Below are 26,678 nucleotides of genomic sequence, written 5' to 3'. Positions count from 1 at the left end.
CCCATGTTCTTCCAACTAGAATAAAGCATCCTTCCTTACGAGAGAAGAGTCCACTCCTCTCTATCATTTATTAGCTACCAGGCAGGGTTGCCCAGCACCGTTCCCCTCTGCTCCTTCTTCAGGAGAGCAGATTTTGGCTTCTTCAGGAATCTGATTGGTAGAGTCCCATAGGATAGAGCCCTGAAGGGCCCAGGGCATCTTGTTGCTATTCAAGGATCACCTCCTCCAAGCTCAGGAGTGATGCGTCCCAACAAAGAGGAAGGGCAAAAGCACCAGAAGGCTGCATGGGTGAACAAGGAGCTCCTGGACAAACTCAAACATGGAAAGGAAGCCTGCAGAGGGTGGAAGCAAGGACAAGTAGCGTGGGAGGAATACAGAGACATTGTCCAAGTGTCCAGGGATCAGGTTAGGAAAGCAAAAGCTCTGACAGAATTAAATCAGGCCAGGGACATCAGGGACAACAAGAAAAGCTTCTATAGGTATGTCAGTGATAAAAAGGAAGGCTGAGGGAAGTGTGTGCCCTCTGTGGAAGTAAACAGGAGACCTGGTTACCTGGGATATGGAGGAGGCTGAAGTACTCAATAACCTTTTTGCCTCAGTCTTCACCAGAAGTGCTGCAGCCACACCACCCAAGTTGCCAAAGGCAAAGGCAGGGACTGGGAGAACAAAGAGCCACCCTCTGTAGGAGAAGATCAGGTTTGAGATCATCTAAGGAACCTGAAGGTGCACAAGTCCTTGGGGCTTGATGAGATGCATCCGTGGGTCCTAAGGGAACTAGCAGATGAAGTTGATAAGCCACTGTCCATCATATCTGAGAAGTCACAGCAGTCTGGTGAAGCTCCCACTGACTGGGAAAGGGGAAACATAATTCCCATTTTTAAAAAGGGAAACAAGTAAGACCCAGGGAACTACAGGCTAGCCAATCTCGCCTCTGTGCCAGCAAGATCATGGAGCAGATCCACCTAGAAACTATGCTAAGGCACATGGAAAATAAGGAGGTGATTGGTGACAGCCAACATGGCTTCGCTAAGGGCAAATTGTACCTGACAAATTTGGTGGCCTTCTACAACAAGGTTACAGCATCGATGGATAAGGGAAAAGCAACTGAAGTCATCTACCTGGACTTGTGCAAAGTTTTTAACGCTGTCCAGCATGACATCCTTGTCTCTAAATGGGAGAGTCATGGATTTGACAGGTGGACCATTCAGTGGATAAGGAATTGGCTGGGTGATTGGCACTCAGGACACTTGCAGTCAACAGCTTCATGTCCAAGTGGAGACCAGTGACAAGTGGCGTTCCTTAGAGGTCGGTATTGGGACCAGCGCTGTTTATGTCACCAACATGGGCAGTGGGATCGAGTGCACCCTCAGCAAGTTTGCCAGTGACTCCAAGCTGAGTGGTATGGTCAGCATGCTGGAGGAAGGTATGCTGTTCAGAGGGACCTTGACAGGCTTGAGAGGTGGGCCTGTGTGAACCTCATGAAGTTCAAAAACATCAAGTGCAAGATCCTGCACGTGGGTTGGGGGACTCCCAAGCACAGATACAGGGTGGGCAGAGAATGGATTGAGAGCAGCCCTGAGAAGGACTTGCGGTGTTGATTGATGAGGAGTTCAGCATGACCCAGCAATGTGTGTTTGCATCCCAGGGAGCCAACCAAATCCTGGTCTGCATCAGAAGAAGCATGGCCAGCAGGTCAAGGGAGGTGATTGTCCCACTCTGCTCTCCTCTTATGAGAATGCCTGGAATATTGCATTCCGCTCTGGGGCCCCCAACATAAGGAGGACATGGACCTGTCAGATCAAGTCCAGAGGAGGCCACGATGGTGATCACAGGGCTGGAGCACCTCACCTATGAAGACAGGCTGAGAGAGCTGGGGTTGTTCAGTCTGAAGAAGACACCTTACCGCAGCCTTTGGGTCCCTAACGAGGGCCTACAAGAAAGGTGCAGAGGGACATTTTACAAGGGCATGTAGGGAAAGGACAAGGGGGGAATGGCTTTAAACTGATAAAAGGTAGATTTAAATTAGATATCAGGAAGAAATTCTTCCCTGAGGCACTGGCCCAGGCTGCCCAGAGCAGCTGTGGGTGCCCCATCCCTGGCAGGGCTCAAGGCCAGGCTGGACGGGGCTGGGAGCAGCCTGCGCTGGGGGGAGGGGGCCCTGCCCGGGGCAGGGGGTGGGAACTAGATGATGTTCAAGGTCTCTTCCGACCCAAACCATTCTGTGATTCTCTGGCTCACAGCCCCCTCTGGTTTCCAGCTTTGGAGCTTTGCACAGGTAAGATCCTCAGCTACGGCACTGTCATCTCATTGGCCTGGAGGAGCCCTCTGTCAGTCTCTTGCCTTCACTCTGTGTTTAAAATGTCTCTTCCCTTTCAGCCCTCAGTAAGGACCTCTGTTAGACCTGAGGTCATCTTCTGCCTCAGTCTTAATCTACCTTCCTATTGGAGTCAAACAAGAAGACCTGTCCTCTGTCTTAGAGGAGATGGATCCATTTCCTATCTAAGATGTAAACAAATGTAGGGTGGAGAAAGGTGAAGACTTTAAAAGCAGTCTGTACATTAAAATCATCACAGAGAATGGAGCAGGTGTGGGAGGGAGTCCTACTGGTTAGGAGATTGGAGGCGAGCTTGTAATTTGGCACAGACAATGTGATAGACATTTCAGTGACAGGTTGTGTTGTGTTGCTGCTAACCACAGCTGTGGTTCTCTTGATGTCTCTGAGACCTTAGAACATTTCTCCTAGTTCTGGAGCAAGGAGTTCACAAGCCCTTGGGAAGCCATCCTACTGGAACAGCTACCGGGTGGGAACAGCTGAAAGCGAGGATGGGAGAAAGCAGATCCATGGATCTGTGTCCATCTCTGTTGCTGTTGAGGGATTAAGTGACTTTGATTCCAGGCTAGTGGTGTGAACGTTACCTAAGGAAAGGCATTATAGTAAATTTTGCCAGGTAAACATGGCCTGTGTTTTCCTGAATACAAGTATTTTGGGGTGCCTTATAAGGACCACCTTAGCGTTTGGATAAGATACATTCCTTAGCTCATGTGTTTGCCAGTGGATGCTTTTTATTTAGGAGAGAAGATTAAACATTGCAGTATTTTGCCAAAGTGGATGTGCAACAACACTAATTTACATAATCAAATAAAAAGAAGTTATTGTAACGTTAGTAAAATTAATTACCTAATCAAATCCTTTTAAAGCCTTTCTAGTTGACCCCCAAAATCACTAGTTATTCTTTTAACAGTTGCAGCCAATGTAGTTAAAACATTGTAAAATAAGGAAATTATAACATCAAAAGACAAACAGGATAACACAATGGAATGAAACGTTGACAGTAATCAAGAAAAGCTCTATTCATGGAAGAGCCTAGACTTGAATATATGTCTCTGTAATAAGGAAAAGAGTGCAAGAATGAATTCATGTAGCTGAATAAAGTAATTTCAGGGTGGCAGAAGAAAAACAAACTCTTGATTTTGAGAGACAGGTATGACCCGTGCCGGTGGCACTCTGAATGGTATCTGAGTGAATCCTCACATATTTCCTGGTACCACGCATCAAACTTGACTCTGCACCATATATAAAACATTTTACTTCATTTAGATAAGCCAAGCACAGCTTTATGCTTTTTTTTTTTTTTTTTTAACTTCAGAGTTCTGAAAAAGATCATTAATATTGTTTCTAACAGCCAACTGCAAGTGTTTGAGGCTTTTATAGATAAATTAATAAAAGGGGAAAATGGCTTCATGGAATAGTTGAGGTGTGAAAGGACCTCTGGAGATCATCTGGTCCAAATCCTGCTCAAGCAGGGCCACCTGGAGCCAGTTGCCCAGGACTGTGTCCAACCTTCCATAAGCTCCAATACATGTCATTAAAGAAACCATGGTCATGGTAATTAATATTCATGTACAGTTGTGGGGGGTTTCTTGGTACACTTGCCCTAACTCCCACAGAGTCATGCGGTATCCGTGTGGTGTGCTGGACGGTTGGGTTGGGTTCAAGTCTGAACATGAGTGAGCATGGAGTAGAGATAGTGGTAGTTGTCCGAGCTCAGGGAAAACACTCAGCTTTGCATGTGCCGTCACCAGAATGAGGTCCTTCACACTGCACAGAGGTTCAGAAAGTGGTTGTTTTCCTGCTTTGCCTTTTCAGATCCTTTCAGCTGGGAGAGGGGAAGGGGGGCTGATGGTGGTTTCTGATGGAGTTTGTCCCAACAAGGAGCTGGGTTGTCATCCATTGAGCCTCTTGGAAAAAACACAGCCAGAAGCGTTCCTGCATGTGTTAAACACACACTATGTACTTTAAGGCTTGAGGGGGGGTGAGAGATTTTTCTGTATGCACATAAGAGGCTTGCAGTTCAAACCAAATGAAAAATGAGATTCTGCAGAGCTCAGTGAAAAACAGGGAGAAGCTTGTTACCTGCTGGTTTTGAGTCCTTGGCATAGCTTGATTTAATATCAAGACAAGAATATGGTACTAAACAGTACCCTCGAGACTGCCGCTTTGTGCTAAGTAATAGAATAGCATCAATAATCCTTCCATGGGGCTACAGTAAATTTAAGTAAAGTTATTCTGGACTGTTAGATCTGCTTAAAAGCACTGATCCAAGAAAGCGAGCACATCACTTGCACAGCGAGCCTTTCCCTGGAAGAGCGGGCTTGCAGCCCAGCCCCCACACATGCTCACGCTGGCTCATCAGATAAAGCCCTTGTTGCAAAGCTCGTGTTGGTACTGGGGAAATCACGAATTACCCGTTAGATGACGGAGGCAGCAGTTTTTATTGGGATTGCCTAACAGGTGGATCTGCCTGCTGTCTTAGGAGTTCAGTTGTGTACTGCCATAGAAGAGCCTCATCTAGCTGCACATGACCCCATGCTGAGCAGATCCTGGGGTTCAAACAGGAGGATCTCCACTGAGGTTAAATGAGCTGGGCAGCACGGCAGGGTCTGTGTGCAGGGGTAATTGCATGAGTGAGGCTCATAACAGGCATAGGAAAGGACCAACTTATTTCTTCCCGCTTTGCTTCCTCAGCCTTATTTGCACCACTGTACGCTTCCAGTCCATGTGTCTTGCTCATAACAAACAAGGCAGAAACAACCATAAACTGTATTAAGCACTGAGACAATACCTCGCTCATCCCCTTAGCAGCTTTTAGCCCAGTTTACCAATGCTTCTCATTTTTTGCTCTTTAATCAATTTGGTGAAGACCATGCTGGGCTCTTTTCAGACACTGGTATTTTGAGACCAGGGGTAGATGTCCAATAGCTCCAGCAATGTAAGAAATAAGTACAAAACCACACACTTTTTACAATAAGGCATATTAGGCAATTTACCTATTTTGCTAAAAGTGTTATTTCTGCATTCACTAGACATTCATGGAGATTAAGATTACAGTAATCAGTGTTTACTGTAAACCTCTTTGCATTTCATGTCTTCATGAGCATGTAGTGCTGTCAGTAAAAGCTTTGCACTTAGGAGAAAAGATTAAACGCCGCAGCATTTTGTCAAGGTGGCAGGCTTTTGTGTTTAGCTGCATATTAATTCCTTTTAACGTATTTGCAGCATTCATAGCACTGATGGAGGAATGCAGGAATCTGCAGTGTTGATGTTGCTTCGTCAACATCCTTACATGCTGCACGTGTTGGTCCTGTGCTTCCATTTCTGCTGCTGTACATTGTCCGTTGGGGGCTGGAAATTATTGCAAAAACTTTGAAACATCAGCCTGTCTGAGCCACAGCTCGGGCAGCTGCTGCACTAAGTCCAACTTTAACTAAAGTCTTCTTAGCGTGGAAGTAGCTTTTTACCTACTCCCGACTCTTCAAAGGCGCTCTGCTTTTAGTCTCGTGCTCAGCCTCAGGTGTTGCAGGCAGCTTTCCATTTAATGTATAATACCTAGCTGGATGAGAGCGCCGATGTCGTGTTTTGAGTAGTTTAGCTTCACAGTGCTTTGGAAAGGAAAAAATCTGTAAAGACCTGTTAAATGATATTGCAGATTCTGTTCCAGAATGCCAGAGCCTCAAAAGTAAATATGACAATGTGAATTTAAAAGTGTTTTCTTGAATTACCAGATGTTGCTGCTGTCACAGAGTTAGATTTTATAAGAATTTCAGTTTTATAATGCATTTTTATAACTCTTTATACGACCAGCTAGGTGTTCGATATACCACCAGTACTGTTATTTTTTAGAACAAAACACTCATATTCATGTACCATTCTACAAATTGTTACATGTGTTTGAGTCAGTATTGATATTAGAGAAACCATTTCATCAAAAATTATTCTTGTGCTCAAACATATCTATTTATCATTGCATTTTTTTAGAGTACAGTGAACTAGTTAGAGTGATGTATGCTTGCCTCAGAGTCCCTGAGGCTGTCTTTGATTGTGGTAATAATGAATAATGTAAGTTATTACAGCCAGATATTTCCTACAAAGTGTTTGACAACAGTTAGACTGCTGTGACCATTGCTTCTGATACTGCTTAATGCCATCTCGTTAGTGTTTTCTGTATCCATATCTGTCTACATGTTGGCTGAAGCCTTACTCTAATGTGCAATCGCAAACTCTTGAATCCAGGGTCTTTTTGTTCAGTGCTGGTGCTTCTTCTCAGCCTGTGCAGATGCCAGATGCCAGAACAGGTGTTGCTTAGCCAGTCTTCTGCATGGTCCTGTTGTTAAAATACTCCTTAGCTCCGTACAGCACTTAGAGGCACAATGGCAGTGCAACAAATAGTGAACACATTCATGTTTGAATAGACAAATGCAACTTTACTGCAGATTTCCAAGTGACAGGTTAGACTGACACTTTAAAAAGACTGTGTTACATATAATTAAGTTATTATTTAGTTCAGTCTGCTCTAGTTTTGCCTGTTGAAGGGGGGAAACTAGAACAAGAAGAGCAATGAAGCTGGTGATGGGTCTGGAGCACAAGTCTGATGAGGAGCAGCTGAGGGAACTGGGGGTGTTTAGTCTGGAGAGGAGGAGGCTCAGGGGGGACCTTACTGCTCTCTACAACTGCCTGAGAGCAGGTTGTAATGAGGTGGGGGTCATTCCCCTCTCCCAAGTAACAAGTGACAGGACAAGAGGAAACAGCCTCAAGTTGCACCGGGGGAGGTTTAGCTTGAGTTTTAGGAAAGATATCTTCACCAAAGTGGTTCCCAAGCGTTGGCACAGGCTGCCCAGGGAGGTGGTGGAGTCACCATCCCTGGGGGTGTTTAAAAGACGTGTAGATGTGGCATACGGTTTAGTGGTGGGCTTAGCAGTCCTGGGTTAACAGCTGGACTCAATGATCTGAAAGGTCTTTCCCAACCTGAACAAGTCTATGATTCTGTGAGTGTGGGACTCAGATCAACTTTTTCCTCCAGGGCATGTCAGAATGTGCCATAGCAGAAATAGCAGAAATAGCAGTTTTTCCATCTCCTCGTGCTTTTTGTGATGGCAGCAAAAGCTTTCCTTACATAGTTGCTTATCATCACCTTTTTACACCCAATGTCTTCCCAGCCTCTCAATACACATAGGCAACGTTGCATCAGATAGTACACCTTGCTCCTCACGGTTTAACTGGTGGGTTAAAGCAGGGTTAAAATGTATCTTCCATAGGGTGGAAGAGAAAGCCATAGTCTGTCCTTTCATCACCTCTCAAAAACCTACAGGCTCCAGTCCAGCAATAGTGAAACTTTTTTCCTGGGTCTCAGTTAAGTTTTAATTAAGTACTTTGTGGGATTGAGCTTGAATATTTGTCTTTGTATTCCAAGTTGTATGCATATTCCAAGTTGTATGCACATTACTGTTAGTAATTTTAGAGAACATTTTCTGTGTTTTATCCTCAGCAGCTCTGTGAAGCCAGAACATCTATAGAGATGGGACCTGGTACATCAGTGTAATTGTAAAAGCTGTATTTCTGCTAGAGCTCAGCACCTGTAAGGAGGTATTCCCAGAGAGATTTAATCCAAAATTCAGTAGCAAAATTTTTATTTGCATTGACATAACATCCAAAATATCATTTACATTTCAGCTTGTATTTTCTGTTAGAATCCAGATTTGGATTTGGATTTGGTAAACTTTTTCAAAAGGTTCACTTTCACTTGAAAACTTTGGCTCTCTTTTCATAAATGTATATAGTTTAGGCCAGGAAGGACGTTTAGATCACTTATTCTCCACTTTTATAGATAGGTCTTTAACTTTTGATTGATTGTTATTACGCTGAAATTTAAAACTTGCATTTGGTTAAAATGTGTCTTCCATGAAGTCGTTCAGCCTTGGCTGGAATGGTTCAAGAGATGGGGAATCCATTGCTTCCTTTCCTTTCTAATTTGTCAGACTATTAAGAGGAGTGGCTCATTTGCGTTTTCACTTTGTCTGGTTTCAGGTACCAGCCATTAATGCTTGCTGTGCCTTTTTCTGCTAAATCGAAGAGCCATTTAGTGTATTTGCTTTTTCTCCATATGAATTAGATACTGGAATCAAGTCAACACTCAGTTTTCTTTTGAGAAACTGAATAGATGGAGTTCTTTAAGTCTCACTGCAAGTAAAAGGAAAAAAAAACCATACTAACGCCCCAAAAAAGGTGGTCATCTTTCCTGTTAATAACTATCCTGCTTATCTTCACGTTTACAGAAGCTTTACTGCCAGTGAATTTGTATTTACTTGCTGTGTTGTGGATTATCCGTACAACACTCCAGCAGTAGCATCTCTATTCAATAGTGGTTTCTCCACGATAACTACATTTACAGATTACTTAGTCTGCAAGTTCTTAGAAATATTGAATGATATTGACTTTTAACAAGTTTTCATGAGTAAACAAGAATTGTGAAGTTGTGCCATTTGTCCCCTCATGAATTTATGAAACATTTGATCAATTTCTGCCTAATTTGAAGTTTTAGTTGTAATTAAGTTTCACCAAGTTTTATGATAATAGATTACAGCATAGAAGAAGAAATGAGGAAAGTATCTTCCTAGTAAAAGGGAGACATTTTAATGTGTCTTTTGAAAGGCAAGGGGGAGTAACTCAGGTGCTGGATACGGTGACTGGAAACAAACAGCTGGCGAAGCGGGCGGCATCGCCAGCCGGCTGCAGCAGGGAAGTGGCTCCACTGTAATGATAGTATAGAAGGTCTTTCTTTCAGAGGTTCCGTGGGAAACCTGGGAAGAGCAAAAATTAGTTGCTGGAAAGAAAAGGGTGACAAAGGACTTTCTAAACATGCTTAGCAAAGTTGCCATAGTTTGTCCTGTTGTTCAGAATGTTCCAGAGAAATAAATCAAAATCCCAACCAAAAAATCGCATCTACTCTGTTTGTGTATAAGTCCTTGTCAGCTAAACATGCTAATTCATCAGAGACTGAAATTGACTTTATTTGTTTAGGACTTAACTTTCCAGTAAATTGCATTGGCTTGAATTAATTACATTTTTGTACTTTAATTCTTCATTAATAGATTCCAGTATCACAGCTTTGTGGGTCTGAAAGGGATTTTTATCGTACATCAGCCTCATGCCCCAGCCAAAGGCAGGAACAAATGTTCCTGCATCACTTCCTGGCAGCTGCTCATCTCACTGGTTCTTTCCTTTGTGTTGTGTGACAACACATCCTCGCGGGGCAGCCTTTTCCAAACCTCCACCTTCAGTTGCCCTTGCCTTCCGTGGTGCACACACATGACCTCAGGAACAACTGGGTAAGCAACAGTTACCCTGCAAAATACCTCAGCCAGCTGGACAGAGTGGTGAGCACTGAGAACCTTATACCCATTACAGTACAGCAGATGAATTGCAATGAAAATTTGAATGAGCTGGGACTGTTGTATGTGAAGAAGAGTAGATTTCCTGGGAAGAAGAGCAACAGGGAAAGACAGACATGTAAAAAGTTCCAATAAAAAAAAAAAAAAAAAAAAAAAAAAACAAGAACTTGTTCTTCGTGTCCACAGTACTTAGGGTAGGAATTTATGGATCTGTCTATCCATTTTTCCATCATTTTTCTTGAGATTTATATCAGGCTAGCTGTGCAAGTAGTCTTGTCTGAATTTTGGGGTTTGGATGTTTCCCACGTGTTATTTAAGTAGTTACTTATTTATAAGTTTGAATAAGTTTAGTTATTTAAGTAAGTTATTTAAGTCAGTAGCCAGTTAACTGGTTTATGACTCTTGAATAAAAATTCTGCAAGCCTGCCAATTTAGAAATATTTATCCCTCAGAAGGTATTAATGAGCAGCAAAATAGAATGTACTTCATCAAACACTTTGCTGTTGGTTTTGGGGTTTTTTTCCAAATAGGGAACAGAAACATGTATTGAACAATTTCATACTTTCTCCTGCAGTGTTACTTACAGTTGCCCCATCTCCATCTGAAAATCTACATATATTGGCTGTGGATTGCATTTGTTGATTCCATATAAAACAAAGTTCTCCACAGTGCTAAGTTTGGCAGCCGTAGGTTGTTTTTCCTCAGGTGGCTTTTGCTTCCCTTATCATCTTTTTATGCCGATAATAAGCTATTGCCACCTTTTTCTGAATTCCTGGACTGATACCACTTCTTTGCCGAACCAGGAGGACTAACACTCTGTCTTATGTTTTTTGGGCATCCAACAAACTCTTTTAAAAATACCATTCATTCATTTATAAGTATCTCACCTTGATAAAAATCATTCATATATTTCCTACCTTGAAGAAAATGCCCTTTTTGAAGCGCCACGCGTGTGTGTTGCCGGCTGAAGCTTCTCTCTGTTCAGTTCCACCCAGTGGTGTCAAGTCAGGTCTACTGGCCCCAGGCAGCCACCCATCTGTCTTTATCCATCACAACACTGCCCGAAATGGTAACGTCATGGAAAGCATTACACCTTTTTATGTTAGAAAACCATCGTTTGTAGTTCCTAAAACTTTTTAATGTTTATGACCACCAATCTCCATGTCCTGAGCCAGTGCTTTGCAGGGTGGTGAAACTCTCCATGCATGAGCAGTGGTGTGCTTAGGGAGAATTTTACCCCAATGTCTGCTTTGCCAAGGTTGTCTGTCGCAAACCTCCCCACCACCATCTCCTCCGGGGCTTTTTTAGCACGCCGGCATATGCGCACTGAAGACCGAAACTCAGATTTATTGGTATTGTTGGAATAAATAATGATGGGTTTAGAATAGAGTACCACATTCTCACCACTTTTATGCGGTTGAATCACTCTAAACAGGTCATAAACGGACATTTTAATACTTCAGGCACACAAATTATATTTACAGCTGTCAGTCGTGCCAATTATATCAAATTCCTGCTCATGGCTATGGTTGGACAACAAACAAGAATTGAAAAAACTCCTAGCAGTGGCACAGAATTAGTTTTAACATTCCTTTTCTTTTTCTTTGTCACATAAATTAAATTTATTTGCAACACATGGAGGTTAAATTTATATCGTATTTGCCTTCTTAGCACCCTGCCCTCAAGTTGCTAATTTAACAGTTTTCTGGCTGCTCCAGCTAGCTCTCCGCTGAGAAGATTAGTTTCCCAACCTGCGAGATAACCCAAAGATGAGAAACATGGAGCTCCACGATGCCATTTTTAGAGGCCCTTTTCACAGTATATTTGCACTTTAAACTTTCTGCTATCAAGGAACATGCCTATATTTGGAAGGCCCAATTTTCTGTTGAGAGGACTTGTCACTTTCTGCTAACCTGTGTCAGCAACTAACCTCATCATGTTAATGCACAGGGACAGTTAAGTGACTGGTTTTAAATGCATTCTGATCGTTACCTATTTATTAAAAGCAAAAGCAAACAACTGCTCATCTTCAGGTGCTGATTGTTTACACAAACATTATTAAGGACACGGCTAATTTAAGCAGACATACTGTATTCTTACATTATGACATGAAAACCATACTCTATGAGATAATTGTTTATAGCATGTGTCTCAATATTATGAATACTTACGTATTCCAATAAACATTTTAGTTTAGCAAGCCACATTTAATAAGTAATATTTTTAAAGCTATATTCCAGTTTTTATGTGAAAGGAGGGAACAGGATGTTTCCCCCCATATTAATCTTTTTATTTTAGGTAGGTTTACACAGCTTAACAAAGGAATAATCCACACGGTTAATAAAGTAAATAATTTTAAATTATATTCCTTATTTCTGCTATGAATAAGTCAGTTTGAAGGAAAATCTCAGTTATTTTTGAACACTGTTAAGCGCCCATCATTACTTTTAAGGAAAAGGTTGCCTTTTCGCGAGTTTAATCTTTGTGCAAATGAGGCACTGTGTTTAAAAGTTCTTATCATTTTACCTGAGATTTTCATGTTAATGTGTCATTTGAAATCATGTTATAAAATATAACATTCATACATACTGTATTACATATATATACACACATATGTAATATACATATTTTTATTACATATAAATAAAACCCACATACGTTAGAAATCTGAAGGCTGTTTGAGTCCCACAGACAGCTGGCACGGGTGTGTGAAGGCAAACCTTAGCCCTGACTTTGCTGGGTAGGCAGGACAGGTCCTATTTTGTTCCCATCTTTGCCTCCAGACAATCGGTGCTGTTATGTCAGAGTTTAAACAATGTACTGAACTGAGTGTTAAACTAGAAGGGCTTCTCCTGTGCGTTGGAACACTGATGCTTGCGGTGAAAGGGAGCGCCCCAGCCCTGCCAGGAGGTGTACATGCTCTGGCAGCTCCGGCTGGAGCTTCCCGACACAGCTGCGCACATGGGGAACGTAAACACACTCTCTTAAAACACTTGTGCCCCAGGAGCAGGCATCGCTTTGCAATTCTAGGGTAATTGAACTTCAAGGACTTGTCATTACCCTGAGTAGTGACATTAAAATGTTTGTTGTTTGGGTAATTTGGGGGCAGAGGTCTAGACATCTGCTTATGTGCCTTGGTCCATCCAGTGAAATCTATTGCCTTTTCAGCATAAAGGATTTCCCATAAAATCAGGCACACGTAAGATGATGGTTGAAGATTTCCTAAAGCAATGCAGTGCTGGACGCTGATAATAATGCGTGTCAGAGCTGCAAGAAAGGATTTGTTTTATTTCAGGAGTGTTCTGGATGTTAATGATTTTGACAGTTTCCTCCTACTGATTGCGGAACTTAAACTCATACATTAGGTACGGCTTGCAAATTCAGCACATCTTATGAATCTTGCAAACTTCTTCTGGCAGCTGGGGACCTGATTCAGATGCCACTGAAGGTTCCCCAGTGGTTTTGGTGAGTCTCTCCTCAGTCCTTTTGTCCCTGCAGACCACTGTTTTAAACCAAATGCTGAGTGTGAACTAATGACAGCTTTTAAGAGTGATTTTTTTGTCCTTCTTTTAATAGCCGTAGATTACACTTACTAAACAATTGTGTCATGCTTTGTCTGATACAATTCTCTCCGTTATTCTTGAAGCACTCATCTCCTGTCCTCCAGGAAAGTGTCAGCTTCCCATGAAGATCTGGTTGCCTGTGTGGAGCAAGGGGTGCAACCTTAGGGGATGGGGAACTGAAAGAGCATGAGAGGAGCCCTGAGCAGTTGGCTGGCAATTTGGTCACCTTCGTCTGAGGTGCTGGCCTGAGTTCCCTGTACACTGAAATAGGAACTGAAGTTGGTTGTTGCTGTGAGACCCCACCTACACTACTGCATCCATCTCTGAGCTCCCAACACGAGGGCCTGTTGGAGCGAGTCCAGAGGAGGCTATGAAGATGCTTAGGAGCCTGGAGCACCTCTCCTGTGAAGACAGGCTGAGAGAGTTGGGGTTGTTCAGCCTGGAGAAAAGAAGGCTCCAGGGAGACCTTATAGCGACCTACCAGTACCTGAAAGGGCTGACAGGAAAAGTGAATAGGGGCTTTCTACAAGGGCATGTAGGGAAAGGACAGGGGGGAATGGCTTTAAACTAATAAAAGGTAGATTTAGATGAGATATCAGGAAGAAATTCTCCCCTGTAAGGGTGGCGAGGCGCTGGCCCAGGCTGCCCAGAGCAGCTGTGGGTGCCCCATCCCTGGCAGGGCTCAAGGCCAGGCTGGACGGGGCTGGGAGCAGCCTGCACTGGGAGGAGGGATCCCTGCCCATGGCGGGGTAGGGAGGAACTAGATGATCTTTAAGGTCCCCTCCAACCCAAACCATTCTACAATTCCCTGATTATAATGTCAGTGGTCTAACTACTGCACTAGCACATAGGTGAAGGCTCTCCTTTCCTCATCCATCCTAAAGAAAGGGTGATTCCTGCTTGTTTCTTTCAAGAAATGACATTCATTGCTTGCAGGCTGTGGCATCAGGACTCAAGGCATTGCTAGTCTTCATGACTTTAATCAGCCAGTCTGTGCTAATTGAATATTTTTACCAATGCCTTGTATATTCCACGCATTTTTTGAAGAAGTAGATGATGCACTGCAGTAACCTCACAGGTGGAGAGGCAAGATGTTCACTCAAGCTAACAATAGGATTTTTTGTGTATTAAGGAGAGGAGGAGTCAATGGCAGACAAACCAAGAGAGGTTTTCATATTCACTGTCTCTGGGTGAGGACAAAGTGAAAAGAAACCACAGACATCCAGAGGTGATGACACCGAGCAGCAGTGGCCCTTCCACCAGCCAGACACCACAGGTTGCTCTCATTGAGCCAGTTCAGGAAGAGGATGCACGTGCTTGAATTGTGCATGAATACAGTACACCCAGGCTGTGGGAAATGTGGGAGCAGATGCCAGTGGGAAATCCATCATATTGTACAACGTCAGCAGAAGGTGCACACACATAAGCTTGGGAAGATCAATTCCTATAGCTCCCCACATCCTTGTACCTTTGCTCCAGTGCATCTCAGGGCTCAACAGAGAAGTAAAGAACTTTTCTGTTATGTTGTGTGTGGATCATAAAGCTTATGTTTTATTGAAAGCTTAGAAATTCCAGATGAAATGTAAGTATGAACATCTGTATCACTTGCTGTCAGATTGTCCCGTTTTGCTTTCTGAGACCCCTGCTACTCATCAATGCAAGGAGGTCCTGGTTTCTGCTCATTCGTGTCTTCACTGGAACTACATTTTTATTTGTACAGATTCAGCAGTGCATTCACAGCTTGTAATTTGCACCCACAGATAAATAATGTTCTCTTGGTAACAGAGGTACCAGCAGTCACAGGTGGATTGATCTGTCACCATCCAAAGCTTTTATCAACCATGTAAAAAATATCCCTAATGTAAATGAGGAAATAGAAGTTGATTTTGAATACTTATTCTTTCCACACACAGGCTCTTTTGTTATACATTCTGTTAATTCTGCTGTGATATTTTTGCACTACATCTCTTCTTCTAAATTTTTCTTCTGATTTACTGTCTGGCTTTTTTAATGCTACTAAATGCTTTACTGAAGCTTTACAAGTAGTATTTCATCTACCAGAGAGACTCTGTGAACTGAGTGCTGTCCCCAAATATGATACAATATTGTGTTAGCATTAATACGGGTATTGATGCAAAATCAATGCAAATAGACTCCACGTATAATCCCACACTGCCTCACTCGGGTTCACTGGCAGCAACAGCAGGTTACTTCTTTGATTTCAGAGCTGGGTATGCAGTATTTGTGAAGGGTTGCACTTTACGTCCTTACTTTGGTTATCATCGTGCCAGTGCACATTAAAACATTTTTTTGGAACTAGATCTGTTTCAATTGTTGTCAAGCCCCACTTAGACAAACCTGAGTTTGGGCTTTGGCTCACTGAGCTTGTGGCTCACCCCAGCAAGGACTGCACCAGCTTCTTGAAGGTGCAGAGTGTAATTAGTGTCCTACAGGTTGTACCTGTACAAGCCAACACCAGACACTGCTTATAGGGGTAAGTACCCTTGATGGGCAGGGCAGGATTTGGCCCTTTCACATGTACTCCTCCTCTGGATGGCTGCAGAAAAAGCATCTGGCTCCAGTGCACTATTAGGCTGTAATTAGTGTAACTAACAACTAATATGAAAGAGCAGGATAAGGGTCACCACAAGACTTCAAAGGTCTTAACAGGTTAAGGTTGGAGGGCAGTCTATCCCCTCGCTTAATCTGTTGCCGTATCTTCTGAGATTTGTTGAAATCTTCAGTGACCTCTAACCTTGACGTGTTGCTTTCCCGTAATTTACCGGTCACATGCCATTTTCTTTATTTCTGTCCATTTAGACAGGCACGAGTCTTTGTGATTGGCGTCTCTCTTTTCTATTCAGATATGTGTGCCCAGGTAAACAGCTTTTTGATGTGGAGTAAAGACTGTGGTTTAAACCGCTTTAATGCTCTTGCCCTGCTAGCTTCGGAGTCATCAGAAACAGTTGTTTTGCTGTGCTTCGGCATGTGGTTTGTAGATGACATTTGACACATAGATTAGGCTCAGGTTTAAAATCTAGCTATTAAAATAAATTGGGCATTTTACACATGTTTTCAAAACGTAGTAAGTATCAGGCTTTAATGAGTTGCTTTCTTAAACCTAACTGTCCAAGGATAGTTTTGTTTGTATTTTCAGTAGATATGAAAGCTCTTACTAGTCAAGGGAACTCAGGGAAAATTTATGTTGTGGGAAGGGTCAGTAAATACTCCTCCATGGTGTTTCGGTATGGGGGACAAATATCGATCAAGAAAACTCTCCTGTTCCTGATGGTTTGGGGTTTTTTTCCCCCTTGGACTCAATGTTGCATCTTTCCCATCAACCCCAACGTACCTGGGTGGGCTTCTATAGTGAAGTGTTGAAATGCATTGCCTTTTTTCTAAGCATCAGGCAGTTGCTTCTTGATGGAGCCCATCCCAAAGCGATGGGCAGAGCAGAGGGGAGGGTTCTTTCTCCTCCCCTCCATGGATGTTTTGCCCCCAGAGAGCCATGGCTGTTCCCGTGGGCTTTGGTGAGCGGACCCCTCTGAGTATGCCAGCAGGGATGCTCTCTGGCTTCCACCCTCTGCTTTTTGCTGCTCCAGCATCCCACCCTGCAGTCCCTCTCTGTGTCTGAGCACTGCAGATCTGGGGAGGAAAACACTCAGAAGAATTCAGCAAAGTAACATGCAGCAAGCCACTTGCCCGCACCAAACCAAGCATGGGTTTAATTATCCTTTTAACCGAGCAAAACACTTTAAGAGAGAGTATGAGTGACCGAGAGGGAGTGAGAGCAGCCTCCTATTAGATTTAAAGTTCAGCGGGGAAGGGGGGGAATCGTACAAGGATTTCACAAGCAACGACACTTGGATGGTATTTGGGAAATCTTTTTCTTTCAAGACTATGTTGCGATTAACTATGGGAGTAGCACATCAAAGCTGCACTGACTTCAAAGCTTAGAACCACTTACGGCTTCCAGCTATTACTAAAACCTACCACTTCACCCTGCCAGCAACTCATCTTGGCTGCCTCTTGTAAGTTACACCCATCTACTTCCTGCCGTCTGATTTTGGGGAGGGGGGCGAAACAAAAAAAAAAAAAAAAAAAAAAACAAAACCACCAAAAACCCCTTGTAAATTAAATATAGCTGTTCACACTGAAGCGATGTCAAAGACAGGGGAAAAAAGCAAATGAAGGCATGAAGACATTAAAGATTTAGTACAAACTCAACAGTGATTTACATATGTACAGTTTAATTTGGCTAACTCTAAGCCATCTGATTTGGGGAGGTTTCCTGACTGTAACCCCTGCGTAGAAGCCCCTGAATGAGGTGAGCAAGCTGTTTAAGCCATTATTGAGATGTTACCTGTAGCTTGGCATGAGCAGAGGTCCTTTGGGACTCCGGGATATCTTTGCATACACTGCACATACCATGAAATCAGCTCTTGTCCCTGTTCTGCAGTGACGACCCACATCCTCTGATCTGCCAAGGTACCCGTTCGCATGCCTCGCAACGGTGTGTCAGTACTGGGCAATGATCACCATTTGTCACGGCGATATTATTGATTCTTTTGCATTAGCGAGAGAGATGGTGGAAGCAAACCTTGCATATTTGATATTTTGGGAGTCCCTGAAACAACTCATTTGTAGTAGCGTAGGGCTGTGCTACACTCTCTGAACTGATACAAGAAGGCTAAAATGCACCGAAATTGTAATGTATTGCAGTGTTAATAATGTTCAGCACTTAAAATTGTTACATTGTTATTTTCTGATTTGAAGTTTTATGCCTAGGGTTTTTAAAATGGTACATTAATCTCTGAATAAAATTTGTCTTGCAAATGACATATTAATAGAAAGTTAGGAACAAGTGTGGGTCTTCGAGTGTGTTTTATATAACAGTTTATATGTTTGGTACAGATCAATGACATGCTCTCTAGAGCTAAATGCCATTAATCCATTTGCAGCCACTCATTGCAATGAAGAGAAATCACCATTGAAGGAGCCAGTCATACGTTAAAGAGAATTTCTCTGCTTCCCTGTGTAGTCTTGCATTTTAAAAATGCCTTTGCAAGTGTTTAAAGGCAATATCTTTTTTTTCCTTTATTTTTTTATATTTACAAGGGAGGATTTTGGCAGCAGTGGGGGTGCTGGTGGCTTCTCCCTGCACAGCCTGCAGCTGGGCTGGGACAGCAGGGGTGGCCCCGCATGGAGCCAGTGTGCTGCCCCATCGCGGCGGGGGTCTCATCCTCACCCCCCTGCACAAATGACATGCTTCTGCTGTGGCAGATCTGCAGTACAGAAACGTGAAGGCAGTCAACAGGCTGTTTTGCGTGGACAGTGTAAATACATAAATTATAGTGTACTGCAGTCAGTTTTAAAAAAGAAGTATTGTCTTCTAAAGAGTTGACGTATGAAAAAAGCATATGGGAGCTTACTGTTACACCTGAAATATGTATGGCTAGTATATGTTCTGCCTGAAGAGCGTGCCTCTGCTTTAAATACATAAAGGGAGAGAGGGGAGCTTCCCGACTGGCTGGTGATGCAATCAAAATGTCAGATTATTTGAAATAAATTGTTATTATAGAGTCAGGTATGACTCCACCAATGCACTTATATATTTCCCTGTGTGGTAGTTGTTTTTTCTTCTGAAAGGCTGCATTTCTCTGAAATAAACTGTGCAGACGAGGAACAGCACAGTCATTTGAAGTTCATTGAAAATATAGGAGGACATCGTGTTTCCTGTCCTTATGTTAAACTTGGCATATTGATTTTTTTGCACAGCTTGCAGCATAGAAATGTGATCTACAGCTATGGCAAGGCAGGCTAACCACATGCGAATTTGTTAAGTACTGCTGGATTAGCAGGAATCATTGGACTGTGCAAGTATGGAGACTTGACTTCTGTAACTCTTTTATTTATTACTTAATCAATTAAAATAACCAGTTTTGATTTTATTGGCTGTAAATAAATAAGCACCAATCATCTTCATAAGCTATTGTTTCATACGCTTGCTTGTTTTCATGACACAAAGGCTCTGTAAGTTGGCCGCAGTATGTATGCAGGCAGACCCGGAGTTGGAGTTAAAGATCAAATATGTGAAGATTCAACAAACATAGCTAGCTACTGTATTTTAGATTAGTGCAGAAAATTCAGGAAGGCATAGTGCGTTCCTTAACTTGCAGGTTTTTATCTAAATTTGCCATTACTTTTCTTTGTGTATTCTTTGCCTGTTTAATCTTTTGTTCCCTTTATGTTCAAAGATGCCAAGATTGTGGAAGCCACCGGCACTGCAGCCTGCATTTAAATTTAGTTACGGTACAGCCGTGCAGAAAGCATTCTTCTGATGTTGGGCTGGCTTGCTCCTCTCTCTACATTATAAAACCTCCTTAAACACCTCCATATGCTGTTCACCTTGCTTGACTTCAAAGAGTAGCGCGGCTGCGTAGAGAGGATGAGCCGCAGCTCTACCGAGCGGGTTACCCATGGTTTCTTAGAAATGCTAATGAGTTATCTGCCGTGTTTATGAAGTTATCTGTTTGCTGTTGGATTGGAGGGACTGCTCCACAGATCTAGAATCAAAACAATCGAACGTCTAAGGCAAAGACGGCATCGAAAGATATTTTGGGATTTGAAGTCATTGTCATTCACCTTTTGAAACCTTTTCCACACACACACACACACACAAAAAAAAAAAAAAAAAAAAAGAAAAAGTAATTAAATCAAGAGGTTATTTTGGGGGGAAGCAAAGTTGACAGTATTCCTGAAGAAACTCCTGAGTGCAGTCTCACTGAGTCACTCATGAAAATGATATGGACAAATGCCTGGCTTATCACTTAGAGTTTGTTGGGAACTAATCTGTTCAAAATGTTTGGAATAAGCTAAAACCTGGCTTGCTCATCTAATGAAAAAGGTCAAAACAGAGAAGTAAGTGGCACTGGTTTGTGTTAGGTGACACTGTGCCCTGCTTGTCTAATTTGATTACACAGAGCCAGTGAAGCCCCAGGCAAAGCTGATTTTAGCTATAATCAGCTTCTTAACCTTTTGAGAACTAACGTAAACACTACCTACCAGTGGTTAATTGTGTTGCTCTGTTACATACAACAAAGTGCAAAGGTAAAAGTGTAGAACTGCAGTAACACATGTTGTGACAAGATCACTCCAGGGGATTACAGCCCTCTGTGTTTTATCTGCGCTCATTGATTTCATTCTTAAAAATTAAAAATGGGCTATGGGCAAGGAGCATCAGTTTATCAGTTTTGGGCAGCATTGCCCTGTCGTGCCACTGCCTCATCTCAAATTCCTCGTACGTATAGAAGGGCAGACCTAGCACAGGTTGGACCACTATGGACACGTATCTGTTACTTTTTAATCATTTTGGTTTAACTTTGTTCTGTTTGTTTACTTCTAATAAAGTATGCGTGCTCCCTCCCTCTACGATGAGCATCTTCCAGAAAGTTTTGTAAGCTCTTTTGGCAGATGCACCAAGTCCATATGAGACACCTGTCTCTAGGTGGGGTAGAGGGGATGAATTTTATTTTCAGATTTTGCATGTATTTATTAGTCAAGAACCAAAAATCTGAGGCACAAAACCTGGCTCTCTGCAGAACCTGTGTATCCTAGTTTCCCATGTGTTTTGGTTCATACACTTCCTATAGTTTGCCAGGAAATTTGCATTTCCGAGGACTTCAAAGCTTTTAGGAGATTTTTAAGCCAATGGGCTTTTGCTGTATTTTAAATTTTCCTGACCCATGTTGATCCATGGTGTTTGTGTAAGGAAGCTTTGATCTGTTTATCTTCTATACTTGCTACTCTTACATACTTGCTGCTTGGAGGTAGCATGTTGCCTCTGGATTTTTCCACCCTGTGGGAAGTACATCTGTTTTACTCTTTCTGTGTCAACACTGGTTGTGTCGGCAGTGCCTCTGAGCAGCATCATTATTCCCCGACAGCCTGCTCAGAGAAGCACCCGTAATGAATTGTCATTACGAGCAGCATTAGCACGGGTGTTGTAGGGCATCCTCATGCTGTCCATGGGCTCCACCGCGGCTCCAGGGGCACCGTGGAGCTGGAACCACCAGGTCTCAGTAGTACCTTCAACGTCTTCCTTGCTTCCCACCAAAATCCATAGTGGTGTGCTGTGATAGCTGATAGATTAGCAGGGGTGTAGTTGTGCCAGGGAAATAGATGAGCCCTTGCTTAATTCAGATGCTTATTTTATTAACTAAGATTAATGAAGCCACGATGACTAGAGTTAGTAAAGCAGTAACACTAGAAAAAGCATTACTTACACAGGAACAACAATAAATAGTAACACAACACTTGCACACACAAAAATCTGGCTGGCACATGACCCTTCGCAGCTGCGATCGAGGGCAGGGTTGGTTTTCATTTCCTGTGGACAGTAGCTGTAAGGTTTGCTGTACACATACAGGTGTCCGTGGGAAGGCTGTAGTACGCTGGGAGGGAATCAGGCAGACTGCTAGCTTCTAAGCGTCAGAGAGGTGGCAGACTCCGTTGACTCTGAGCACAGTAGTGAGCGTACCCTTGAGGTCTGGGCAGGAACAAGAAATAGCTTGTGAGCTTCCAAACACATCAGTGGTCTGGTCTTTGTCTCGAGCTCCACAGTTCTCTCCAAGAAAGGGGCATGCTTATATTAAGGCTGACTATGACCCCTTCGGATTTCTTGCAAACCCTTTGGAGTTTCAGCCTGTAGCCATAGGGGTCATCTCATCTTCTGGTGGCCCTTCACAGCCTGCCAGCTGTCATGCAGCTGAGTGGCTGCTGGCTGTGGCCCTGCCTTTCCCGCAGGAGATGTGTGAAAGATGTTCTGCAGGTGCAAAGGTGACCTCACCTGTTGGTTGCAAATAAAATTTTCTAAGGTATAACATAGACTGCATTTTGCATTTGTATAGCTGCTATGCAACGCTTTTTCTGACCTACTCTAACCATCCCCATCTCCTTGCTTTGATTGACAGAAGGGGAAAAAACTGGTATTTGTTGTGTAGATCACCATGGCATCGGTTGCATTTTCTGAATGGACAAAAACCTTCATCCCTAGCAAAACTAGACATGATTATTCAGAAGCAATGAGCTATTTTTCTACACCTTTTCTGCCACAAAAAAAGGAGTGGGATCAGATTCTCTCTTCTGGTCCAGCTGTCAGAGCTGGGAGGAAAAGACTGCTGAGGCAGGTCTGCAAAACCCATTAGTCTCCACATTTAGGACTAGATGTCCTCATGCCTCCTTATTTCCTTCATGCGTTCCAGTTACAAGGAAGTTTTTGCAAAGTTTCTGCCACGTGAGTATCTGCTTCACTCCAGAATTATTATCTGGGGACTGTTTGGATTCAGCTAATTGCTTAGGGTAGTACAAGGCAATGAATAGCAATAATGCAACAGAATTAAAGCGGTGTCTTTGCCCTCCAGACGGAAACTTTGGGGCCCCTTGCACAGCAGTTAACTGAATTTCTGGAACACATGGCACAAGCACCAGAGTTTGGCTGTGTCTTATTGAATTGGGTAACTCTTTGGTTACACACAAAAGAATTTAAAGATTTTTTTCTGTTTCTGGATATACTCAGAAGCAAGGGAAGGCAGTGCTGAACCGATACTACTCATGCCTTGACACTGGCAGCAGCTGCTCTCCAGTCCCTCTTTGAGGGGCAGCCTTTCTTCCCATCAACTGCCACGAGACATGAAAGCACTGCTACTCCTGACTGCTGAAAGGTACTGCATGCCGCACAGTACTGGGATCACAGCAACGGCAGATTTTGATCCAGACCTAGCAGAAGTGGGACCCTGAAGAAGAGGAGTGCGGCTTGTGCAGGGGTGAATTTATCAGAGGCTGCACAGAGCGGATCACAGGAGCTGGAGTCGAGCGATAGTTGCTTTTCCCCCCTGGGGAATAAATTGCTATGCTTTGCAGCAGCAAGTAGAGGCTAAGTCAACAATGATGCATTGCTGCAGAAAAGACAAAGCTTTCACTGAAATATCTAAATAAGCCCATAGCTTGCAAAACTCTTGGTGAGGCTTCAGCTGGGAAACTACGTATGCTGATGGGCAGCACAGCCCATGAAAGAGGAAGAACTGGAGAACCTGCAAAGGAAAGCAACAGAAGTGGTGAGAAGCCTAGAAAATGTGGCCTTTGGAAAAAGGGTGAAGAAACTGAGAAGGCTTAACCTAAAAAAAAGAAAAAGAGGACTGAACATGGTGGAAATCATCATGTGTGTGAAAGACTGTTGCAAAGAAGAAAGGAACCGTCTGTTCCTCCATGCGCTTCGTAAATAGTACAAAAAACGATAAATTAAATCACAGCAGGAGAGGTTTGGGTTAGATGCAAAGGGGAACTTTCTAACGGTATGGCTGGAGGAGACTGCCTGCAGGTTCTCTGTCACTGGAGGAGGTGGTTAAGGACAGGTTAGAGAGGTGTTCGCCAGAAATTGCACACAGGTGCAGCAGGTCTTGTTCTGGGCCAGGGCATGGACCTTGAGGCATCTTTGTTCCACCTGCTTGTCCACGGCTGCATGAAAAGGCAGGAATTTGGCAGAGAAAAACTAAAAGCTAAGGGACTGAAAATCCAGGTGGCACCAAGGTTCTCAGGTTCATCGTTCTTAAGCTGTTTTCATAATTTTGAAAACACGCTTCCTGGCTGTACAATACAATCAGCAAAGCTGTTGGAGCAATGTAAGGTATAAACATTTTTTTAATATTTGCAAAGATAATCAATGGATGAAAGCTTGAGTTTCGATTTCTGGCGGGTGTGTTGGGTGACATTATCTATTGTTTTTGGCAAGGTACAAAGGACTGACAGTTATTGATAACAGCGTCCTCCCCAGTCTGACGTACAGACAAAAGAAGGTCTGTTAGGAAGTGTTAACCAGGAAGATGCTATCCTTTGTCATTGTTTTTGATGTCCACAGTGTCCCCAGCCAGGGAGTAAAACAAATATATCGTATTGCTGAGGTGGTCAATCACACAGAGGGAATAACAAATAAGCCTCAGTGAAGTGTTCATGAACAATCCATTTATGAATTCATTGAATACCTACATACACCAAACAAACTGAAGTCTGGATTGCTTCATGAATTTGATAACCAGAAAAAGAAAAAAAAAGAAAAAGATGCATGTGGCTAATGTACTTTATAATAAATAAACAAACCCTTTCTTTGTACAGCGCAGTAGTAAAACACAAAAGAGTAAAAAGTGAATGTTTTTCATCGTTTTAGTCATGTTAATTCCAGAACATCTTCAGGCAAGCAATTTGCAATCAGTGAAATTAGTAAAATAAATTGTGCTGATCAATTTGTTCCTGATCTTACAGCTTGTAAATAATTCTTTGCTGAGAACGCTACTACCTCAAACAGCAATTGTGTGGGCTGTGGCCGGCTTCATTTCCACTGTGTTCCCAGGAAAGAAAGGAGTGAAGTGCTTTTGCATTTGCGACATTTTCCAGGGAATGGATTGGAATAATGATATGGCTGGAGGAAAAAATGTACAGACTAGATCAAAACAGTACCGTACCCTGGGAACCTTTTTTTTTTTTTTTTTTTTTCCCCTTCCACGAGGTCAGATCCCCAAACTCCTGGGAGTTTGGACAGTGGGGATGCTTTAGTAAATGTGCAGTGCGAAAACTGCCAGATTGAAGGTTTCATAAGTGCTACTGTCCAAAATCACCAACCATGCTTGAAAATAGTAATTCTTGACAGAACATGCACTCTCAGTATGTGACTTTTAGCTGCAGGGGGCAGAGCATATGCTTCAGTGCCAAAAGGTTGTTTTGTTTTTTTTTTTATTGCGTTTATGTCATAAACTTTTGTATGTTACATTTTTATGTTTTAAGTTCTTTTCCTATTTCAGTCTTCGAGGCTTGCCGTGAAAGCCCAACATAAATAACTGTAAGAAAAAGTCCTGAAAGCCGCAGATCGTTTAAGAATTTCTGAACCTATAATTGATTCTTTGGCATTATAGACTGATGTGGTACTTGGTACACACAGTGACATTTTAATTCACTTGGGAAGGGAGTCTTCTTTTTTTTTTTTAAGATTAAATATAAGGAGGCATTTTGGTCCTGCAGAGTTTTTTGTGTATTGTTGCTTTGCTAATTCAAAATAAGCAAATAAATATTCAACATTCAAAATATTGGTCCAGAAACTTCTGATCACCCAGAGTTCCCATCGCTGTTGGTATCACTGGGAAATGACAATCCTGAGCACTTTTTTAGGAGGTGCCCAGCACCTTGCTGGGTTTGACCCCTCTGCTGAAGCTTCATCAAAACCCTGTGGTCACAAGGGTCTCCAGCACAGCTCACTCTCTGCTTTTTTGGGGTGTCCTGAGTAATTTGCCCTGGTGACAGAATACAAGCTTCGCACACGGCGAGTCAAGCAAGGGCAGCGACAGTCTGGATTGCTTTGAGTCTTGTTCTTGCCCAGGGGCAGGTGTCAGTCTCTACATAAAAGTAGACAGTTAAAGACAGTTTAATAAGGCTGAAGTAATAAAACAGACCAATTTAAGGGGTTTAGCACCCTGACTGGAAGGCTGATTGCATGCAGGCTGGCTTGCTGCAGGAGACCTATACACCACCCCTGCTCTGCTGCGGAGCTGCAGAATATTCTAGGGCAAGTCATGGACCTTTAAAGTACTCCTATTTAGATGTTTTTTCACACTGAGTTCAGCGGGGAGACAGTTAAATCCCATTCGGCACAGCCAAATGGAAGAGTTGGCATTATAGGATCGGGTGGGAAGAGGAGTAGGTCCACCAGTGATGTCATGACTTTATTAAAAGTGGCACTTGCCATGGTTTGGTAGAGCCATTGATCAAACCCCTGTGTGCAAACTCCAGATACATCACTTTTTCTTTATGTTGTACCTCATTGTCTCTTCATCTAATTCAGTTTCAAGATCATGGATGATGATATTAGGTATTGATGGTAGTATCTGTTATTTGCATGTAAAGATGGTAGGGTCATCTCAGGACGTCAGCATGTTGTGACACTGGCAGTGAAGAAGTGCTTTCCACCACATACAGTATTGTATATACTGGATGCTGACACCTATTTCCTTCTCATTTATGGTTTTATAGTGAGATGGTGGTTGTCCATATTTTATTTACAGATGCTGCAGTGAAGTGATCAATTGCTGTCTTGCACTTTTTAATATAAATTTCTTGCCCATCTAGCTGTGTGGAAAAACAGCTTGAAATTTTTTCAGCTGACATCAGCAAGACTCAGAAGCAAGAACCCTCAAATCATGTATTTAATCTCACGATTTTTAACTCATCATCATTGTTACTTTCTGAATTTTCAGAAGCCGGTGGGAGCAGGAATGCATTAGCTTAGGCAAAGCTGGAGACAGAGATTGGACCGCTCGGTTGGGGTGCATAGCACAAGCAGGAGTT

At 42.8% G+C, this 26,678-nt stretch overlaps 1 protein-coding gene across 3 annotated transcripts in view; it reads left to right on the top strand.

The window, feature by feature from the left end:
* FAM172A (family with sequence similarity 172 member A) overlaps window positions 1–26,678 on the top strand; it is a 270,192-nt gene that overhangs the window by 198,793 nt on the left and 44,721 nt on the right. Inside the window, exon 11 of one of the 3 annotated variants that reach the window (XM_040579314.1) lies at window positions 8,363–8,391. The exons of the other annotated variants lie outside the window; for them this stretch is intronic. Within the exon in view, the coding sequence (XP_040435248.1) occupies window positions 8,363–8,376 (14 nt within the window). The 3' untranslated portion in view covers window positions 8,377–8,391. Of the gene's footprint in view, window positions 1–8,362; window positions 8,392–26,678 lie in introns of those variants that run through there. 3 annotated transcript variants of the gene reach the window in all.

This window comes from Falco naumanni, chromosome Z, assembly GCF_017639655.2.
Source record: "Falco naumanni isolate bFalNau1 chromosome Z, bFalNau1.pat, whole genome shotgun sequence".
NCBI lineage: Eukaryota > Metazoa > Chordata > Aves > Falconiformes > Falconidae > Falco > Falco naumanni.
This window is presented reverse-complemented; position numbering and strand designations above follow the sequence as displayed.